The sequence below is a fragment of the Rhea americana genome, unplaced genomic scaffold (assembly GCF_003343005.1).
Source record: "Rhea americana isolate MKP2758 unplaced genomic scaffold, rheAme1 scaffold_79, whole genome shotgun sequence".
Classification (NCBI taxonomy): domain Eukaryota; kingdom Metazoa; phylum Chordata; class Aves; order Rheiformes; family Rheidae; genus Rhea; species Rhea americana.
In genome coordinates this window covers 3,395,950-3,416,418 of record NW_028186967.1, presented here as the reverse complement: position 1 = coordinate 3,416,418, position 20,469 = coordinate 3,395,950, and the positions used below count along the sequence as shown (strand labels likewise).

The following is a 20,469-nucleotide window of genomic DNA, read 5'->3' as shown; positions in this document are numbered from 1 at the left end:
GTTRCACTTCTGAATTCTGGGGGAGTTATTTTAGTTACAGTTCTTTGCCCTATCAAATCTCATTTTAGKCTGCCAGTGATTAGATGTCACTTCTCTTTGATGTGTATTTGTTATGTTTTGATTAAAGACTTGCAGACCTGATGGAAGAACATCAAGAAGAGTTAGCAACAATAGAATCTATCGACTCAGGAGCTGTCTACACATTAGCTTTGAAGACCCATATAGGAATGTCTGTGCAAACATTCAGATACTTTGCTGGATGGTGTGACAAAATTCAGGCAAGTGAATGTGTAAAGGAAGAAATGAATGACAGTGCTTCTGTGCACATTCTTTGCTGACACAGTTCAAAAAAGCAGTGTTAGCAAAGGTAATCAAGGAATCTAAAAATAAGGCAAAATTAGAATTTTACCTAAAATAAGTCTCCCTGACAATAAAAAAGAAGCACACTGTGCTTCCAATTACAGAATATGGATTTAGAGTCTGACTCTAAGTGCCTAATTATATATCTAATAATATTTATCTTATTASTTGAGGTATCATAGTGTATATGCAACTTTAGTCAGCTTTTGATTAATCATGGAYGAGAACGTACTTGTGGTAACTCAGCTGTGTTGCAAGTGCAGAGACATATGAAATTATGTCCTGACCAAGAATGGTGAGTTTGCTTGGTGCCATAGCACATGGCTCAGGTTCAGTAACATTTCCTTAAGTATCTTTAAGATCCACAGTGAAGAATATCATTCAGCTTTCTTTTCTTCATTATATCCTCACTTTATGTTCTTCCATACTTTTATCATCTGTGCTTTTATTTTATCCAGCTGATAATCAAGAGTTGAGTACAGTAMCTGTAGCAGGAAATTACTATGTAGTAGCATCCCTGCCCCTCTGTTCTGCACAACATGGCTATGATATTTTTAGCAAAAATGATTAAATGGCACATTTGAGATTTATATAAAGATCCCGTTTCTTTTTTTTTTTTAGGGTGCTACAATTCCAATTAACCAGGCCCGGCCAAACCATAACCTAACATTCACCAAGAAAGAACCAATAGGGTAAGCATCACTTTTTTTCAGTCCTAGCGACAGCTTTGACCCAYAGAAAATCCATTCAAAAGGTGCTATCAAAAATACAACCTTTCCTTTTTTCCCCCCACCTTCAGTGTGTGTGCAATTGTTATCCCCTGGAATTATCCACTGATGATGCTTGCGTGGAAGAGCGCAGCGTGCTTGGCTGCAGGCAACACGTTGGTTCTCAAACCAGCTCAGGTAAAAACACAGAGGAACAGCTCCAGTATGTCAGTATTTGTTCAGGGAAAGCAATTCAGGCATTCTAGGTGATTTCATCCATAGGTTGAGCTGTCATATGTTGTAAAGCACATGTAATACAGATTGTCATGATGACCCAAGGTACCAATTGTCCTTGCTTCTGCTCTGGTAGTGGTTCTGCTCTGGTACTCTCCTTTGTAAAAATTACTTTCTGTCTTCTGTTTCTTCCTTGATGTTTGTGTTGCATGGTGCTATCATTARGGAGATGGACATAAACTCAAAATACTATGACTGCATATGAACAAAATATATTCTTTTTTTGCAAGAAGCCRTCATTTTTAATTTGTCAGTATTGTGAGGAAGAAGAAAATGGATATTGTATCAAAATGAAGAATTATGGAATATAAAAGATATCATCACACATTTATGTAAAACAAAAGACCTAATATAAATGTTTCTACTTAGGTCACACCGCTGACTTCCTTAAAGTTTGCAGAACTCTCAGCTAAAGCTGGATTTCCTAAGGGCGTTGTAAATATTCTACCTGGTTCAGGTAAAAAACTTCAACTAATGATTTTTCTGGAACTAGGTCGTGCTGCAACTGGTGAACTAGCATTTTACCTTTGCAGATCAGCATACATAAGTGTATGCTGCATGGCCTTATCTTCATTCTTAGTAGGCTGGCTTATATGTTATATAGCAATTTCACACATTCCCAGAACAGAACTGGGAAAATTGGTATATCACATGTCTCTAGCTAGTTATAACACTCTTCGACTTACTCTCCTCCAAGTTCACACAGATAGCATTAACATTCTGAGAAAGAATATATTTACAGAGAAACATGTTGCCCTGGATTGTAGGACTTCAATTTTTTCCTAATCTTATCATCACTTGAAAGTGTTACTGCATTTAAACGTGACTGTGAAACCTTCAGCAAGCTTATTGATCGGTATTGATAAGTTACGGTCCACACTGCATTCGTTACCTGATGACCCTATTCTCCTCTTTYCCCTAAGGAAAGAAGGTGACAAAAAACCCGTATGGGTCAGGCTTTGTTATAAATTAGGTTATGCCACCTACCATGAACTATTAGGGATAAAATTCTTTAGTCCAGAGAGATGGGGAAATTTGGAGCCATTCATGTGATTTAACTAATATGAGATATTACTACTGATGTAAATGAAGCTGTAAATGTAAATAAGGATGTGATACTGTACTTGAGTCACATATTGCTAGCTGTTTCTGTGTTAGAGTGCAGCTACTGGGGTAGTAAAAATTGCATGTGTACTGCCCAGTTAAGCTGTTTTCCTCATCCCACTAGGTGGCTTAGTGGGACAGCACTTGTCTGAACATCCAGATGTTCGCAAAGTTGGATTCACTGGTTCAACACCAACTGGTAAACAGATCATGAAGAGGTATACTGAGTATAAGATTCATAAATAACCACTGCTGAGTCYAGTTCCCAAGTGTCTTATTTACTGTATCTTGCATGTAGCAGTAATACAGAATACAGAAGCATAACAATGTGTGGTCGTTTATGTTTATGTAGAATTCTGCTTAAGTCTTTTTGTTGGAAAATAGTAGTTTATTTTATACTTTTTCACTAGGTTTGATTAAAGGGAAATAATGGATTTAGCTATTTAAAGCTTGTTTTTACATAATTATTTACAATTTTCCAGCGCAGCCAGTAATTTGAAGAAAGTTTCTCTTGAACTTGGTGGTAAATCACCGTTGATCATATTCAACGACTGTGAACTTGACAGAGCTGTAAAAATGGTAAGGTTACTTCAAAGAAAAATATCTTCAAAACCTTCATGATATATCCTCACAGTATTGCAATATTCTTATTGACTTGCCAAAAAAGTGCAGCAGGGACTCTTTCATAAAATGTCGTGCAATCTGTTAAAAAAACAGACTCTCTTTCTACAGGATATTTCGCTATGCCAGCACAATTAAACCTTTAATGATCCATCAAAAAGCCAAGGATCTGTACTACAAGAAATATCCATTAAAAAAAAACAACCAAATAAGGAAATATTGGTAGAAAATATTTTCACCAGCCAAGCTTATACATTAAGAGAGATTTCTGTCAAAACTCGATACTCAAAAAATGCTTCAAATATAAAAGCTTGAAAAGTGAGCTAAAATATAGTGAGCTCCGCACTGCCTTATAGTGCTTTGTAATTCACCATCGCTGTAACCTCCTCCTTCCTGACCAGCAATAACTTGTTTAAAATTTGTAAATAATCTGTGCAAACAAGAAATGTATTAGATTTATGAAGCTTATTTCCTGTTCACATGTTCTGATTCATCAAAATGATAATACAGTTTTCTCGCTAAGAACAAAACAAAGGTCTCCCAYTCTGTACTTACCCACCGTGATAATTCCGTGAACTCCTTGAACTGGCTTAAGCAATTCCTGCTACCGGAAAGAAGTTATTATGCRTTTTTCACACTTCTAGACCTTCTTTGGAGAGCACAAGAGTTTGCATGACTGCACAGTGGAAAGTACATGTGGAAAATAATAAAAGCTGACATGCCGCAGTCAGCGTGCTGCTCGGCCCCACCAGTGCTCTCAGCTGTAGAAGAAAGGGAATGGTGCAGCAGTTTCCCTGAGATATAAGTGACATTGATGGCTTTTAATGATGGTGAAACAATGTGTTTTGGCTACAGTCTGGAAATTGTATGATTCCAATGGCACATGATTCCAATTATACCTCCTAGTGGTAGGACCCTAGACCTTTGCAGAAGCCAGCATATACATGTTTAGAAGTTTTAGCTGTCTTAGTTGTTCTGCCCTTTCTTCCCCCACCTCCCTGCTCCCCTGGAAAAACTGTGGCAGGCATCAGTTCTTGGTAAATAAAAAGAAACAAACAGCACAGGGTCTGAATCCACATTTGTGAAATAGGAGCTTCTCTGCAGATTAGAGCGAGATAACGCTGACCCAGTTGCATGCAACTATCAGCACAAGCAGTATTGTTCAGTGGATTAGCACAGTTTCATATTCATCGGTCTTGCTGTCAGCCCTCTTCTCTGCATTGCTGCAGCTGGTGTTTCCGTGGAAGGCTGATGGAAATGGAAAGAGCAGTGCAGATGGGTTCATCCTGAGCCATTTGTCTCCGTAGAAGACTGTTTGACGGTTATAGGACTAGTCTGCTTCTTGCACTGATGGTATCTGTTTAAATAAAGCATTACACTTGAGGGCAATCCGTGGGAACCGAATGAAAGGGAGAATGGACAAAAGGATGCATATGAATATTAATATGTTTTTTTTTCCCTGATCAGGGTATGGGAGCAGTRTATTTCAACAAAGGAGAAAACTGCATTGCTGCTGGCAGGCTGTTTGTGGAAGAATCAATCCATGATGAATTTGTTAGAAAAGTGGTAAGATATTTAAGGACTAATGTTTAAGTAGATACTTTGCTATGGCACAAAGATCCACTAGTTTTATAGACACACATGCTTCTTGTTATTTTTAGTGGTTTAACTTCTCATTACCGCTTGATAGGCAATGCTGCTTCTCATGAAGCTCTTACTGTGTTGAAAGGGAGACACTGAAGGGAGATACTTTCATCAGAGATGCACAGAGAAGAGATATAGAAGAGACATATTGTACCATCAACGATATTTTGTATTTGACTAGGAAGACAGGATTTAAAAAATCACTGATCTTATGTCARTGTGATTGAAGACTGCTTGAAGTTTTTAAAAAGGCATATTAGAAGCATAGGTRGAATCATACAATTGTCGTTATTAAAAATCCAGTAGTCACCTCGTAGCACCATTGGAGAATTAATTTATCTAGCTCAAGAAACGAAAATTATTGTGATAATTCATCCACCACCAGTAAAAATTGACCTTTTACATGCCTATCTTAATAGCAGAAGAGAATGCATGAAAACAGCATGAAAAATTTTCAGAAGTAACCAGCAATTGAGGGCATCAAGCATAAGACACTTTATAGAGCATCATTTTAGAAGGCAATGAGCRTTTCACCTTCTAAAAATTCAGCCTAAACTTCAGGCCAAAAAATCAGGGCCAATATTCATAGTACAAATAGTGAAGCATCTGTAATCACTGGTCACTGTAACAACTCTTTGCTACATTTTGTAACTTTGTTTTAATTGAATAACCCATAGGTGGAAGAAATAAAAAAGATGAAAATTGGAGACCCACTTGATAGATCTACAGATCATGGTCCTCAAAATCACAAAGCACATTTGGAAAAGCTGCTACAATATTGTGAAACTGGAGTAAAAGAAGGTGCCACTCTAGTATATGGAGGAAGACAAGTAAATAGACCAGGTAAAATACTACCCAAAGGTGTGTGGAATTCTTAGATTTTAAATAATATGTGGTTGTCTCTACTGCATTAAATAAAGAATAGCAATATTGTGGAAACAGTACTAGGTAAGCCTAGGATGACATTTGAAAACAGGGTTTCCATCTCCCATATTAAGAGAAGTTGTGCAACTGAAGCATAGCATGTGAAGTTGACACAGAATGCTATTTGTGGGGCACTGGGATCTTTTTTTGCAACATTTGAACTAATAAGAGACATAAGTATAGTTGTAGCCAATTATATCAACAAAACACTAAAGTTGTTTGGGATGCTTTGCAGAGTCAACATCAGAAATTATGATAAAAAGCGTTTTATGTTTTGTAAAAATGCTAAGTTTGATGGGCAGGCATAAGAGCAAACATTTTCTTTTGGACATCTGTCCTGTATCAGTAATGAAGGAGAAACATTTGCATCAGTTTGAAAACATAATGATTGCATCCCCAAAGAAAATGAAAATCAATGGAATAAATTTAATTAAAAATCTTACAGAAGGGGAAGACAAATATACAAAATCTCAAAATACRTTGATTTTACCTGCTTACATTCAAACACACTCACACACCCAGATACAGSTGTAGAAGAGGTCTGGCCAGAATCAATTCTGTGCAACTGAAGGCCAGCAAGGGACACCAACTGTGAAGTCCTCACAATGGCTACTGAGCTCTTTCTCATTAGCAATGATGAACTAGGTTTTGGACAGGTCTCTTACACCCAGTAGAAGTCAACAGCTCTCATGGTTTGGCCCTTTACTTCAGAATTTTCCTTACTTCATTCTCCATAAATCTTAGGCCGCCTATCACGTATTTTTCCTTGTTTGGAACATAGAGATCTTTATGGCTACAGTCCTGTAGACAGTCCTGTTGACACGCTATAACCAAGCTGCCACCTTCCTGCCCAAATCCAGGGTCTTCCATTGGGAGGTCACCTGGCTGTGGGGTGCAGGCCTTCAGGTCTTGACATGAACAACACAAGTTACTGCTGTGAGCAATACAGGCCTTTTTTAAAACCTTGTTCTGCTGTTTCTTTGGTGCTCACACACAAGCATTTCCATTCATACTCATTATTTCATTCATATCAATTTTATTATTTCTGTTTTAAGTCTCAGTATGCCTATGACTTGGGCTCACTTCAAACTATGGAAAAGAGATGGCCTGGACAACATAGAGAAGTATTTGTCCATGCTGAAATGATGCCMTATCCTCTGTTTAGGTTTCTTCATGGAACCCACAGTATTCACAGATGTTGAAGACCATATGTATATTGCCCAGGAAGAGTCCTTTGGTCCTGTGATGGTAATTTCTAAATTTAAAAATGGGTATGTTCTCTTCTGGTTACTATTAGAAACTTTATTTTCTCATTTTCACTCAAAAGGTAGAAATAATCAGAATGAGTATGKTTTTTTAAGACCATTCTCTTATAGTTAAATTGTAAGTAAATATACTTTTTGGAGTATCTTTTCTCCATGTCAACACAAAATTAATGCTATAGCAGTGCAGTAGGGTATACTATGCAACCCTAAATGCCACCCTTTAAAAATATGTCACCAAATACTGAGTCTTATTTCCTGAAGGTGACATGATCATTGCAATACTCTGATGAAATTACAGAACATGCATTTTTCCAGTGGAATTGCTTTTTCTTCTTCTTGTCACAAAGGACTACATAACATTGTTGTGCATTATAAAACACTGGCATATTACTGTTATAGATGAAAATTGCTCTGTATATTTTGTAGATTGCCAGTTATAATGGCTTTCATTCCAAATCATAAGAATGAATTTTACATACAGATTAAGTAAAAATCCTATATATAAACTTCCTATAACTATTTCCACCAGATTTCATTTTTCTGCAGTTTGAAAATGCAGTTAAGAACTGACCACATAGACAATCCTTCACATGTATAAATTATGTATGATAAGCAACCRTATTAGTGATAAGGGACTATATTAATTTTTTGTTTTTTTAAATTATGGATTTCGAAGCTATATGGAGATGATACATAAAGAGAATAGCACTCTAGACATGGCCTGAAAAGATGCATCACAACAGAAGTCTCAGCTTCAGCCTTTATTCTCAACTAACCTGTAACATGGAGGCACRATCAGTTTTTAGCAAACTGATTCATAATCTGCCGTATAGCTCAGCTTTATTTTTGTATTGCTGTGTTGCCCACCTTGTACAGTGGCTGCACAAAGATGGCRTGCGTAATGTAACTTTTCTTTTGACATTTCTCAATGTAAATCTTAACCACTGAAATGTAAACATTTGCCTGAAGCAATGGTATGAATTTCCATAAATCTGACAGATTGATACACAGATCAGTATTTATTAAGTGGTGTCCTTAAAGAAGCAAACTGGAAAGAAAACGTATGAAATTGAAATCGATGGTGGAAGGTTGTTAACACTTGCTTATTTTACCTACCAGCAATTAAATCAATTCTTTCCCTCCATAGGGATGTTGATGGAGTGCTAAGACGGGCAAATTCCACAGAATATGGTTTAGCTTCAGGAGTTTTCACAAGAGACATAAGCAAAGCTCTCTATATAAGTGAAAAGCTAGAAGCTGGAACAGTTTTTATTAACACATACAACAAAACTGATGTCGCTGCACCATTTGGTGGATTTAAACAATCTGGCTTTGGAAAAGATTTAGGTAAGCTTTCCCCCATTTTTCAACAGGTACAACTAGTAAAATCTGAGCTATTGGTATGTGCCCTGCATCTCCTATATTCCTCCAACTGCAGTGAGCTAGTTCCTCTCCACTCCCATCCCTACAGAATTTCTGCCTTAGTACTTCCAGTTCACCCTTTCCTGTACATTTCCTAAATACCTTGATGGCACCCAGAATATTCCTTTCCAATTCCTCTTGAAGTGGTCACAAGCTTGTCCAGAGCTGTGTGCAGGCTACCAGCTGCTGTCAAGCAACGAAAGGTACRGGCCAAAGTCTCCTTTCACTTCCCTCAGAAAGGACATTAACTTAGGTCTCTCCTTCAAACTTGTAAGAAACAGAAATGGGAAGTTCTTTCCTTTATTATGCCTTAAAACATGATAAAATATTTGCCAACTGGCCCAGAGCAAAACTGCATGCAATGTTTCTTTCAGAAAGTAGTTTTAAAAAAGCCRGATCTAGTCTGTCAAAGAAACTTTTCAAGTTTGTACAGATCAAGCCTCATAGCAAAGTTAAAAAACAAAAAAAAACCCAAAACTTTTTCATAGTGATACAACAGATTTTCTCTTTGGAATCTCTAACAAGGATCAAACATTTCCTGAAACCAAAATGATTAATATTATGAGGAGGGGGGAAAAGAATAAGAATCTTCACACAGAATCTATACCTGGAGACGTAACATACTATAGGCAAACCAAACTKCTTCAAATTCCACCATGAGCCACAACGGCCATCTAGAAATTGCTGCTGTTTAATCACAGGCAGGTAGCAGCTCCCTTTTTAAATTCCAGTTCTTTTTTCTTTCCACATTTGTTGGCTTTGACTTCTCCTTGTAAAACCAGTTCTGTAAATTTCAGCAGGAAGGTTAGTCGATCAGTTTGTCATTACTCCTTAAGGACTCAAAATGTTGGCTAGCATTGTGAATTTTTGTAAAATGGTTAAAGGTTGACAACATTCTTTCATTTAGCTGCTATTCTAATTCGTTAATATTGTGTTCTTACAGGTGAAGAAGCTCTCCATGAGTATCTTAGAACCAAGGCTATCACCGTGGAATATTAAAGTAGCAATCTCACTTGAAAATTAAACTGGCTGAGTTTTAGTTTTAAGGACACCACGAAGCACTTCATACAATGCCCAGGATATGCTGTCCAAAGTGGTAAAACTAACAAAACAAATACACACAACCCATGCATAAGTTTACATAAATGAGGTCCAGATTTTAGTCTCACTGAAGGACAAAAGCATTTGGCAATTAATCTGAAGTTATTCAAATTATCCAACACATTAGCACAAGCGGAAAAAAAAAGCGTTTAGGCTTTTTTTTAGTACAACTGGATAATGTGTTCTCACATGCCTACTTTTATATCTGTGTGAACATAATATTTACATGATCATTTTACATCTTTGATCATAAAGCTTCTCTCAAAGTTGAACTAAACTATGTATATTATGCCTTTTTTGCTAAAAACTGGTTCAAATTTTACAGTAGTAATTTAAACGTTCTGCTCTGGTGATTCTTCAGCAGTACAGAAGACCTTCGTGCCATAAAAACTAAATAAATGCAAGAAAGTGCACTTACTATGATCTTTGTATAGTACATACAGAGTTCAACATTGGTGTTAAACTATGCATATCAAGCTAAAATTACTAAAAATATTTTCTATCCTTTTGTTGATATGGAATGTGTGATCTGCCTGCAATTTCAAAGGTGGTTACATTAACAGATTAAAATCACTTTTTGCGTCTGTGCACGTGGACTGTTTTCACTGTTCTATATAGAATGCTTATTCATATTTCATACTTTCTCTTTTTTTTTGATCTCTGGAATCTCTTGTAAAAATGACTGAGTTAAGACAGTGGCCTTCAAACTTTTTTTTCAATTTGAATAGAAGCTTTCYGTATAGATCAAGACTATCCAACAAACTAAGCCTACTTAAAACTGCTTGCTCTTCTTAAGAGTAGCACTCTACCCTAAAGCTTAATCTGATCTGTGGGCTGCCATCAAAAATAGCAGTCCYACTCCTTGCTTTCCATCCATCCCATTCTCCAAAATATTCTGTGATTTAGTCAGATAATCCTAGTAAACCATGCCCTCCTCCCATTTTTAAGAATCCATATTGTGAAAGGAAGACTAGAATGCTTGTTATTTCCTATCCCAAATATTCCATAAATAGATCTTTGAAAAAAAATCACTATTTAAGTGAGAGATTCAAAATAAKTGTATAATTAATTGCAGGTTTCAAGTCACAATGTTTGAATTTTAATATTTAGCAAATACAGTATAGAAAATTTTATTCTAATGGTGTAGAAAATAACAAAGTTCCTTTAAGAAACAAATGATGATATCCAGGAGCATCACAGATGCTTCTGAAATGCAAAATGATCTCTAAGGTAAATAWAACAGTCCAGATCATTGCTTTTTATCAATCTGAGGTAAGTATGAATGACGCATACTTTCGCTGACTATGGTTCCACAGTTGTGTCAAGCTAATCTAGGTACACGTCTTTTTATTCTTCTGGAAAGGACAGTTACCAACAAAATGGAGAAGATGGAAGTATGTGGCAGGGTAAGCAGGAGATGAAAAGCGAGGTTTAAAGTAATTCTAACACCACAGAGATAGACTTGATCCTTTAAGCTCTGAGTGTATCTACACTATAGCCACAAACATTATTGCTGATACAAGCTAGTTTATTGACTAGCAGCTATCTATCCATAGATAGATCTACCCATACAAAGCTCAGTGCAGGCCAAGAAAACCAAGAGTTTGCTGAATTTTCTCTTGAGTCACAGCTGGTTAAAATGCTGTTTTTACTGTGCTACCTTACCTTGAAATGACCTCAACCACTGCTTTAGCATACAGTAGTTACTACCATGACTGCAATGTAGACATACCTCAAATGTACTTTAAGATAATGTTTAATATTGAAGACATACATAACACTTCAAAGGACAATGAATATAAAAAACAAAGCTTTTCTTCTAGTTACCTCTGCTTTCCTTTAGGCAAAAGCTCTTTCTACCACACTACAGAGACCTTTTTTCAAAAAGGCAACAGGCCAAGAATTCTACTTAACTACCTCTGCAGCATGCCTTCCTGCTCAAGTGCCTCACTTCCAGCTGCTTGCTTAGTCTGACCTCCTGGTGAAGCTCATTTTTATGTCATTTGAGAAATAAGACAGTAATTTTTCAGAGACACAGCTTGCCTCAGAACTACAAGAAACAATCAWCCAAGTGGATACTGCATTCCCAATCATATAAGCTACAGCATTTCCCATGATCCTGGTGGATGTTGCATTGGGAAACAAGGCAGTTTAAGGGTCAAGTCTTCAAAGTCAAAAAGCATGATTCATTCAAAAAAAGAAAAAAGAAAAAAAAAGGTAAAAAGAAAGTGGATTTACTCATTCATTTTGCTGTCCAAAATTTCTATTTTGCCTTTTTCTTCCTTTTGTTTAGGAAACTTAATGTTGTCTATTGTCACTTCATCAGTTGCACAGTCATCTTCAGATTCTGAATCACCTTCTGAGATTGATACCTCTTCATCCGCATCAGAACCACTCAGTTCAACTAAAGCCACATTCTGAAAAAAAAAACAAAAAAACAAAAAAAACTTAATATATTATACATTTCAATATAGCACCTATCATTTGATCAAAGTATAAAGCAAACAGATAAACAACCCTACTACCATAAGAAAACACAACCTCAATCAGAAACTTCTGGGCTCTTCTGGGATTATAAAAAATGTATTTCCAATATTTTTAAGTGTGATTATTATGCCCCATAGCAAATATCAGAGCATCGTTACATCATTATCAGAGAAATGAGTACATAGCTGAACTCAGATAATCTAAATCTGATCTTTAAATTAATGAGCAGGGGCATCAAAGCTGTAATTTTCAATGAAGAATTCAAATCAAACCATTTAATGCATAAGGGATCATGATACATATATGAACATATGCATGTGTATTTATGAATGTAATTATAACCTAGTATTAGTCATGGTACATATTGCAAAACAGCAAGTCATCTAGACTACCATGACATTTTTTAAAGCAAAAGTAATCATATATTGCCATTTACAGTACCATGATTTTTTGAGGTATTCTTTTCTCTCTGAAAACATTTGACTTAAACTGATGATCCACACCTCAAAAACTTTTGGCGTGCTGCAAAGCAACATACAGGAACTGCGACGTTAGTAAATTTCTTCAGTAATCCACAAATAGCATTGTGCTATTAATCACCAAGTCTCTTGGCTTATTTGTTTATTATAAAGCCAAGACACTTGTCAGATACTGTCACATCAAAAATCTTTTCTGTCCAAGGTACTCATTCCACTTGAGCATACTGAAACAAACAATTTCCGTTATTTGCTTTGTTTTCCCACTGTTTGGGATTCTTTTTGGAATTTTTTCAACCGATACCAGCGCTGRGTAACTTACAGCATGCAGGTTGGATACAATCTACAAAAACTGAATCCAACCTATGGCTGGTAAGTTGTTTGGATAGCTCAGAGACCAATCCTTGGCTGTCTAATTTCTTGCAAGGCCAGAAGGCACTTGTCTAGAAGAGGCAGCTTCCAGCCATATGATTAGATACGTCCACATAGCAGAGTAATTTCATTTTGCAATTTTCTTAAGTGCGTGCATGGCTGCAGCATTCCAGTTAATAAAAGAAAGGGAATATTGATGTGAATATAAATAGACAAATGCAAATCCCAAAGACATTAATGAGTTTGTTAACTAAAGACTTATAGCCAGACCTAAAAATACCTACAAAGAGGAGCTGAAAGCGAATTATTACTCTTAGGCTTTCATTTGTGTATTTCAGGCTAAAATGGTAAAAATTTAGCGTTATCTATCCAACTAGTTCATTCTAAGGTTAGAGAATTATTCTAACCTCATCTCAATTTACATTATGAGATCAAAAATTTAGTACGTGCTTACCATTTCTATAACTTTTTCTGTTGCACTGCCTATATTTTCAATATCAAACTGATGAGCTGGTGCTGTTACCATTTTTCTTCTTAGTTCATCATTTGCATGTGCCATCTGTGGTAGAAAGCTCTGTACTCTGTCCAAAACTAAAACAGAAATAATACATATTTATCATATATAAAAGGATGTGTATATATGTAGCTATATACACACATACATACATACACATATGTATATATGTGAGTATATATACATACACACATATATACACATATATATAATGTAGCAAAAAGGAATGCAATAAAAACCAGTCAGTGCTAGTAGCTGCGCGTCCRGAGAAGCCTCCYGAGGTCCCGGCAGGGGATGGCTCCCCGGCGGCTGGCGAGGCCGGGGGCTCTGCRCCTCCTGCACCYGCCCCATGGGCYGCTCTTCCCTGCTGCCACRGCCCCGTTGGACACCGGGGCAGAGCCCCGCAGTGCTGCTTCGCCCCCCACAGCCGGCCGGGCCCGCTGGAGGGGCAAGAAGCCCATTTATACATACACTTATATTACAAAAATCTGAGCATCAAAACAGATTCAATTGTTATTTCCAACTGCCTAACATATTTAGGATTTTTAAAAATTAGTGATTTATTACAGTATTGAATTTCCCAAGACATAAACTGCTAAACAGTAGAGAATCTATTAGTCAGCACATGGTTCAGTAAGAAATCACTGAACAAATCTGTTTGGATTCTTAAAATAAAATCTGGCTAGTTTAAACAAAATTTGTTCACAAGTCCCATTGTTTTAAAAACATACTGCGTGCAATCTTGAGAAATTTCAATATCAGTATTATTGCCAATGAAAATATAATTCTGTCCTTCTTTCTTTCTTTTTAAAGTATAGATTGAAAGAAGATGAGAAAATTAGCTAGAGCACAAATGTCACAGGTGTCACAGTGCCACACAAAAGGAAGTAATACATATCAACAGGGGGCTCTGAAATTAAGATGGTGGGAAAGAGACATGCTCTCGACTGAAGCATAAAGCACTTACCCTCTGCAAAAATCTCTAACTTCAGTAAGACTTTCCAACAATTTTAATATAAACACTGTCATTAAGAGAATCACACCAATTTCCCTTCCATGGAGGAAGAGAGCATCTTCATCTGCTTCCAGAATTTCTTCAGACAGTCTTTCCCCTACACATGGCAGATGGTCTAATCTCTAGTTTTCACTCCCCATGAYGTAAAACTGTACCACTCGGAACAAGCTCTGCAAAAGTCTAATAGATTTAACCTACCTCTGAGATACTGTCATCTTCCTAAAGACTTATATCCAAGGAAGAACTTGATATTAATTGTAATTTGTTCTATTACTTTTAAATCTCAGCTCAGTCACAAATAAAAATACAGTAATTTGACAATGTAAATTTTAAACAAAATGCTTTATAGCAACAAATATTATATATTGACAAATTACTGCTGAAGATAGATTAAAAGACCTGATCAATAAAAGCAACAACTCTGACTACACAGGAAGAAAGCAATCTGTGACTAAAAAAAAATTAGTATTTTTTCACGAAGAAAACAAGTCTTAAAGAAACATGTATACACTATTTTAAAAGAAATATAATTACTATGCCACTCATCGGTATGGAGTTACACTGAACAGAACATTAGCTATCTATGTGTAGACTTGACTAAGAAAAAAGGAATATAGCTTGTTTAAAAAAATGCCTTCATAATACATTTAAATGAATTTATTATGAATGAACAGTTATATAATCTGTCTCTAAAATTTAAAACAATAAAGCCTAGCATCACAAAATCTAATTTTTTTTGCAGCAGTTGCGTTTGTGCCTCCTACACATTAATCATGTAACTGCAGGGAAGGACCCAGCACCAACAGACACAGAACACAAGAGTTCTCCTCTTTATAAACATGAATATCTGCACATTTACTGAAACTAGAGTAAGTTATTTTAAATATATATGTTAAATAGTATTTGACTGTATTCCAGTAGCAAAGTTGTACTTACCATTACTCCTTGGCATCCTAACTGTCTGTAAAGTTGTGGCCTTCTTGTTGTTAAATTTTGAACTAATCAGCAATGTTTCTTCCAGTCCTGGAAACAAACAAATATTTGAAGGTTTACCTATGTTAGACACAAATGTCACATTTTCACCGTGAACTTCTTTTCTTGCTGCTACTTTTCCACCTTTCTACAACATACTTAGGACAGATCAGGATTCAACCATCTCTATCGCCAGAAATTCCAGGCTGTTTTCCTGCAAGTACTGTTTCTCGATTTCTGTTTAGGATGGGTCATGAAAGGGAACTTGCTACCTCAGCAAGTTGAGGAAGCAGACAGATCAGCAGGTTCAAAATAAAATTAGACAAATTCATGAACAAGAGAGTCCTAAACAGATACCAAAATAACYGAGCAGGAATCACTCCCAACCCCAGCAACGATAGATACTGGGAAATTGCGATAGGCAGCAGAAAATGCTTAAGCTAACAAGCTCTAAGTACCAACTTCTATTGCAATTGTCAAGTGAAAGAATACTGGGCTAGGCAGATCACTAATCTAACCCAGCAAGTCATTTCTTACAGGCATCCACTATTTCTGAAGTCTTTGTCAAAGGTCTACTCAACAACAGATAGCAACAGGTAGAGGCACTACCTGTAATACTCAACTCAGGCCGTCAGGTAGCTAGGTGAARTCAGTTTGTTGTCCCCAGTATACCACACAGGAAAACACGTTGTAACACTGCGTTGCACTATGGAAAGAGCTAATGCACATGAGTTACGCTGACTAAAATCCCTTCTCTTGCATATACGATGGTGATGGATAAAAGCAGGCCACAGAGATGCTAAATACATTCTCAAAATTCATAAAATCCAAATGACATATTGAAAATGTGCATTGACTAAACAAGTTAATTCTTATGACTGCCACGAGAACCATCAGTCATTTCTCATTAACTAAAATGAAGTTGTAGTTCTTTTTAACATTTCTTTCGTGGTAGAAATGTTGCCATGACTGCCGATACTAATTCACTGTTTTTGTTGTTGTTGTTGTTCCGCATTTATACAGAAAATATATATCCCGCATTGTATCAGCAGTGCCTAGGAAAACGTCAGTAATAAATGTAATAAACGTAGCAAAAAGGAATGCAATAAAAACCGGTCAGTGCTAGTAGCTGCGCGCCCGGAGAAGCCTCCCGGGGTCCCGGCAGGGGCCGGCTCCCCGGCGGCTGGCGAGGCCGGGGGCTCTGCGCCTCCCGCACCCGCCCCACCGCGCCACGGGCCGCTCTTCCCTGCCGCCGCGGCCCCGCCGGGCGCCGGGGCAGAGCCCCGCAGCGCCGCTTCGCCCCCCACAGCCGGGGGGGGCCCGCCGGAGGGGCGAGGGGCCCAACACGGCCCTTCTCGGCTGCGCCGCTGCCCAGAGACGGCCCCGCTCGCCCCGCTCACCTCCTCGGCGCCCCACGGCCAGCAGCTCCCGGGAGGCGGCCGGCCCCGCCGCCCCGCCGTCCCGCGCCATGCGCCGCCCGAGCCGGAAGCGGCTTCCGGGCTGCGGGCGCCGCCGCGGCGCCGCCTGCCGGGCGGGAGGTGCGGAGGCGCCCGGCTGCCGCGCGCAGGCGCCGTGAGGGCGGGGGGGCGGGGCGGAGGGGGCGGGGCCTTCCTCGGTAACGGCCGCCCAACGGCCGCGGMTCGGCCGGCAGCGGCGGCTGCTCTTACTGCGGCAGCGGCGAGGGAGCAGCCCGACGCGGCGGATACCGGTTATTTCCCCTTACCCGTGCGAGGTGGCGTGAGATGCTTGTGTGTAACCCCCTGTGATCCCCATTTGTATGATCCTACCTTGCCGCCCGGTGTCACCTTAGGTAACCGGGAAGTGACAGCCTGGAGACAGACCCTTCGATCGGTCTGCGTGTCAGCAGCGTGAGTSCGGCCCTTCGTACAGCGTAATTGCTAGATAGCAAAAGGCCTCAGGACACGCGGTCGTTGTGCCGCTGAGCACAGCTGCTGCTTTCCAACTCATACCCTCCACTTGTATCCACCCTTTGTAGCAAACAGCGGAAAGTCGATAAATAATCCCACTGTGTACATCAAAACCATGACTTCTTAATGAAAAGTTAAGGAATTAAGAGCTTAAAGCAACCTCGAGCTATGCAGCTATAAGTGAAACTGTTCTGTGGAGGAAGTAGTCAAATTCAGGGAAAAAATACTAACGTTAATTCTCTATTTCATACGTGACCTTTGGTTAGCACAAGGGTAAACGCAAAACTTACAGTAACATATAAACACCAACACCCATGTAAATCTAGGGTTAAAAGTACAGAAAGGAAAACATTTCACAGTTCAAAGAAAAACGTTTTTCATCTTCATGAAATGATTTGGCATGAAAAAGACATCAATCACTTGTAGAAAAAATGAGAATATTAAACTTAGCAAGTAGATAATTTTACTTGAATGCCTGGCAGCTAGATAAGTACCTGTTTTTTTGAAACCTTTCTCATTTTCATTATCAGAATCTGAGAAATGCACGTAAGATTAAATTTTAGACTCTGAGGGAACTTTAATTATTCCTTGGAAAAGGAATTTAGACAGCTGTCAAGCTTTGTTGGCATTGGTCAACCTGTTACTCCGGATTTGCTCTAGAGTTTCTGTGCATATCTATTACAAATGAGACAATGTGAAAACTGTAAAAAGAGCTGAATAGTTCATAAGAAATTAGATGAGAAGTCCAGGCCAAAAATGAGAAAATGTAGTAATCATGTAAGTATTACTCCAGTATGAAATGTGAAACATTTTTTTCCTCAATTTCTAATGATTATATACCCTCATTTCATAAGAAACAAGTAAAAAACCCAAACACAGTATCTTAGAATTAATAAATTTAAAGGCATTAGAGGACTGAATTGCTTTTTTCCTGACAGAGGTCAGCCAAAACAAGGGAAGCCTCCGGTGCTACTTTMTAACAGCAGCTACAGAGGCAGGTGCTTTCCATGATTCTGCTACCACTGTAGTTCCTATCAAGTTCACATCTTTCACCCAAGTGTGATCCACAGTTTCAGGCTCCAAGAAAAAATGCATTGCTAGCTCTCATGATTGAAAAATCATGAGGGTTGATTTTTTTGTGTCAGGCCACAAAACCTGAGTCTTTCTGAATTTGCACATAGTCCAAAATAAGAATGTGTGGATGTCAAATAATACATTTCATCAGTAGGTATCAAGTGATTTTCAGTGGGGGAAGGGACATAATACTGTCAAAGAACCTGCTGGACAGAATAAATGAGTTGCACAAGATCACCAAGCAAGCAATTAGGAAAGTAAGAAACAGCACCCTTAGGTGCTATTCCCTAGCCTCAAATGTGTTTTCTAACCTGTAGGCAACAGCAGCAGATGAAACCTTTATCTGATTTGGAAGGTTGCCCGGCTGTGTATCCCTGGCACGTAACATATACAAGCATGTAAGCATACACAAGGGTATATATGGTTATTGGAGTAGGGAGACAACAGTTCCCTTAGCCCATCTTCTAATAAACTCAGGCTTGAGGCAGCATTTGCCACTGAATTAATAGCTCTATGGTTTGAACTGATTCATTCATTCAATGCAGTATTGACTTGGAGTTTGAGATGCTGCTGTACGTTTCACTCCTGTAGTAGAGATTATTTTGGCCCTGGTCCTGCAAATACATTCTCCCATGCCTAAGTCTCTACTTTTCTACACATATTCACAGCACTTAGCTACAGTTTATGACAGATACTTGGTGACTTGCCCATGCTGTCTATTGTTCTGTCAATAGAAAGGAAAAAAGATGCTGTCAGCCTGTCTGCTGTCATTAAGTCCAGGTCATCTTTTTTTTCCTCTTCTTTCTTCCTTTTCACTTTCCACTTAAGGCTCCCTCACTGCTCTGAAGTATAAAGCAATAATACAGGAATAATATTAGTAATAATGGTTTGAAAATACATTGTCAACTGCAAAAATGTAAATGCTTTAATATTAAGAAATAAGTATGTCTCAAAACAACAGCTTTGAGCTGTTGTTCAAGCCACAGTAAGGCTATGGCTTTGCAACAAATTAGATAACATATTTAATTTGACATAGCTGATTTCAAGGGAGTTATTTGCAGACTTAAGTTTAAGCACTTGCTTTAAGTTTTCAGCACAGCATAAAGTTTCCACATAAATTCATTCTGAACCAAATACTGTAAACATTCTTTTTCTTTGGAAAGTTATTTTTAGCCAAGCTACATGAGGAGAGCAAAAATGTTCCAGTGTTCCCTAAAATTCTTAAATAAGTAAAAAATGCTGAGTCTTGTGTAATGTTGCCAAGGCAGCTTTTGCAAGTGGAAGCAAATGCATCATTATAGTCTGCCAAGAGAGTGCATTTGGTGTGCACTCTGCTTCCCAGTCTTTTGTTTTCTCTATGCTGCAAAGCATTAGTGGGGCTGTTTGGAAGGGGAGTAGCACGGAAACCCAGTCTCACACATTGCCTCCACTGGGGGAAAAACAAACACCCCCTCCCCCCCAAAACACACACACACAGTGTTTGGGAGGGTCAGAAAGGCAGAGCGGGCGAGCAGTGTGAGCTAGGCCAGCTGTGCGAGCTCCCGGCCTCCCGCCGCCTTTCTGCCCTGTGCCCTCAGCACCTCCTGCCAGAGGCGCCGGGGACGTGGCGCCGCGGTGACAGCGCTGCGGGTGGCGATGCTCCGGGAGCCCAGGTCGCTGAAGCCAGAGGCTTCGAGTTCCGCTGGTCAAATTCTGTGCTTTTTATTTACTCATTATTTTAACTCGAAACGCAGGTACTGAGTCGCAAAGCGGTTGGTAATGATGCGCGGCTCCCCAGGCGGCCCCGTTGCGCCCGCGGAGCCGACTTTCGGGGCCCGGCAGGTAGGAGACGACGCCGACGGTTGGGGCAGGGGGCCGCGGCCCTCCCCCGCCTCCGCCCGCCCCGCGCGGGGCTGCTCGTCCCTGAGGGGCGGCGGGGGGGGGGAGAGGGGTGTACCCTTCGCCCCTGCTGCGGGCGCCTCCCGCGGCGGGAAGGGGCCCCCGCCATGGCGGCGGCGCGGGGGGCTCCGCGGCCGCCGCTCTTCCCCCCGCCCCCGCGCCCACCCGCCAACGGCGCGGGGTGACGGTTGGCCGCGGCTCGCGCTGCCGGCGCTCGGCCCCTCCCCCGCGCTCCCTTGCCCGCTGCCGGGTCAGAGAAGCCGGTGGCGGCGGCGGCGGCGGCGGCGGCAGCGCATCACGGGCCACATCAT

At 39.5% G+C, this 20,469-nt stretch overlaps 2 protein-coding genes across 2 annotated transcripts in view; one reads left to right on the top strand and one right to left on the bottom strand.

Moving 5' to 3' along the window:
* Positions 1–10,032, top strand: part of ALDH1L2 (aldehyde dehydrogenase 1 family member L2) — a 34,472-nt gene extending 24,440 nt beyond the window's left edge. Inside the window, exons 13-23 of the mRNA XM_085322570.1 lie at positions 128–278; positions 982–1,052; positions 1,160–1,265; positions 1,731–1,818; positions 2,590–2,683; positions 2,948–3,044; positions 4,554–4,652; positions 5,408–5,573; positions 6,820–6,925; positions 8,067–8,266; positions 9,285–10,032. Of these exons, the coding sequence (XP_085178696.1) occupies positions 128–278; positions 982–1,052; positions 1,160–1,265; positions 1,731–1,818; positions 2,590–2,683; positions 2,948–3,044; positions 4,554–4,652; positions 5,408–5,573; positions 6,820–6,925; positions 8,067–8,266; positions 9,285–9,340 (1,234 nt within the window). The 3' untranslated portion in view covers positions 9,341–10,032. The remainder of the gene's footprint in view (positions 1–127; positions 279–981; positions 1,053–1,159; positions 1,266–1,730; positions 1,819–2,589; positions 2,684–2,947; positions 3,045–4,553; positions 4,653–5,407; positions 5,574–6,819; positions 6,926–8,066; positions 8,267–9,284) is intronic.
* A 1,150-nt stretch (positions 10,033–11,182) lies between these two features.
* On the bottom strand, positions 11,183–16,797 carry NOPCHAP1 (NOP protein chaperone 1). Its single transcript, XM_085322574.1, has 4 exons — positions 16,679–16,797; positions 15,243–15,329; positions 13,232–13,368; positions 11,183–11,859 (listed from the first exon to the last, which is right to left on the bottom strand). Exons 1-4 carry the CDS (start codon positions 16,746–16,748, stop codon positions 11,677–11,679), a joined length of 477 nt encoding a protein of 158 aa, XP_085178700.1. The 5' UTR covers positions 16,749–16,797; the 3' UTR covers positions 11,183–11,676.
* Positions 16,798–20,469: the final 3,672 nt, after the last annotated feature.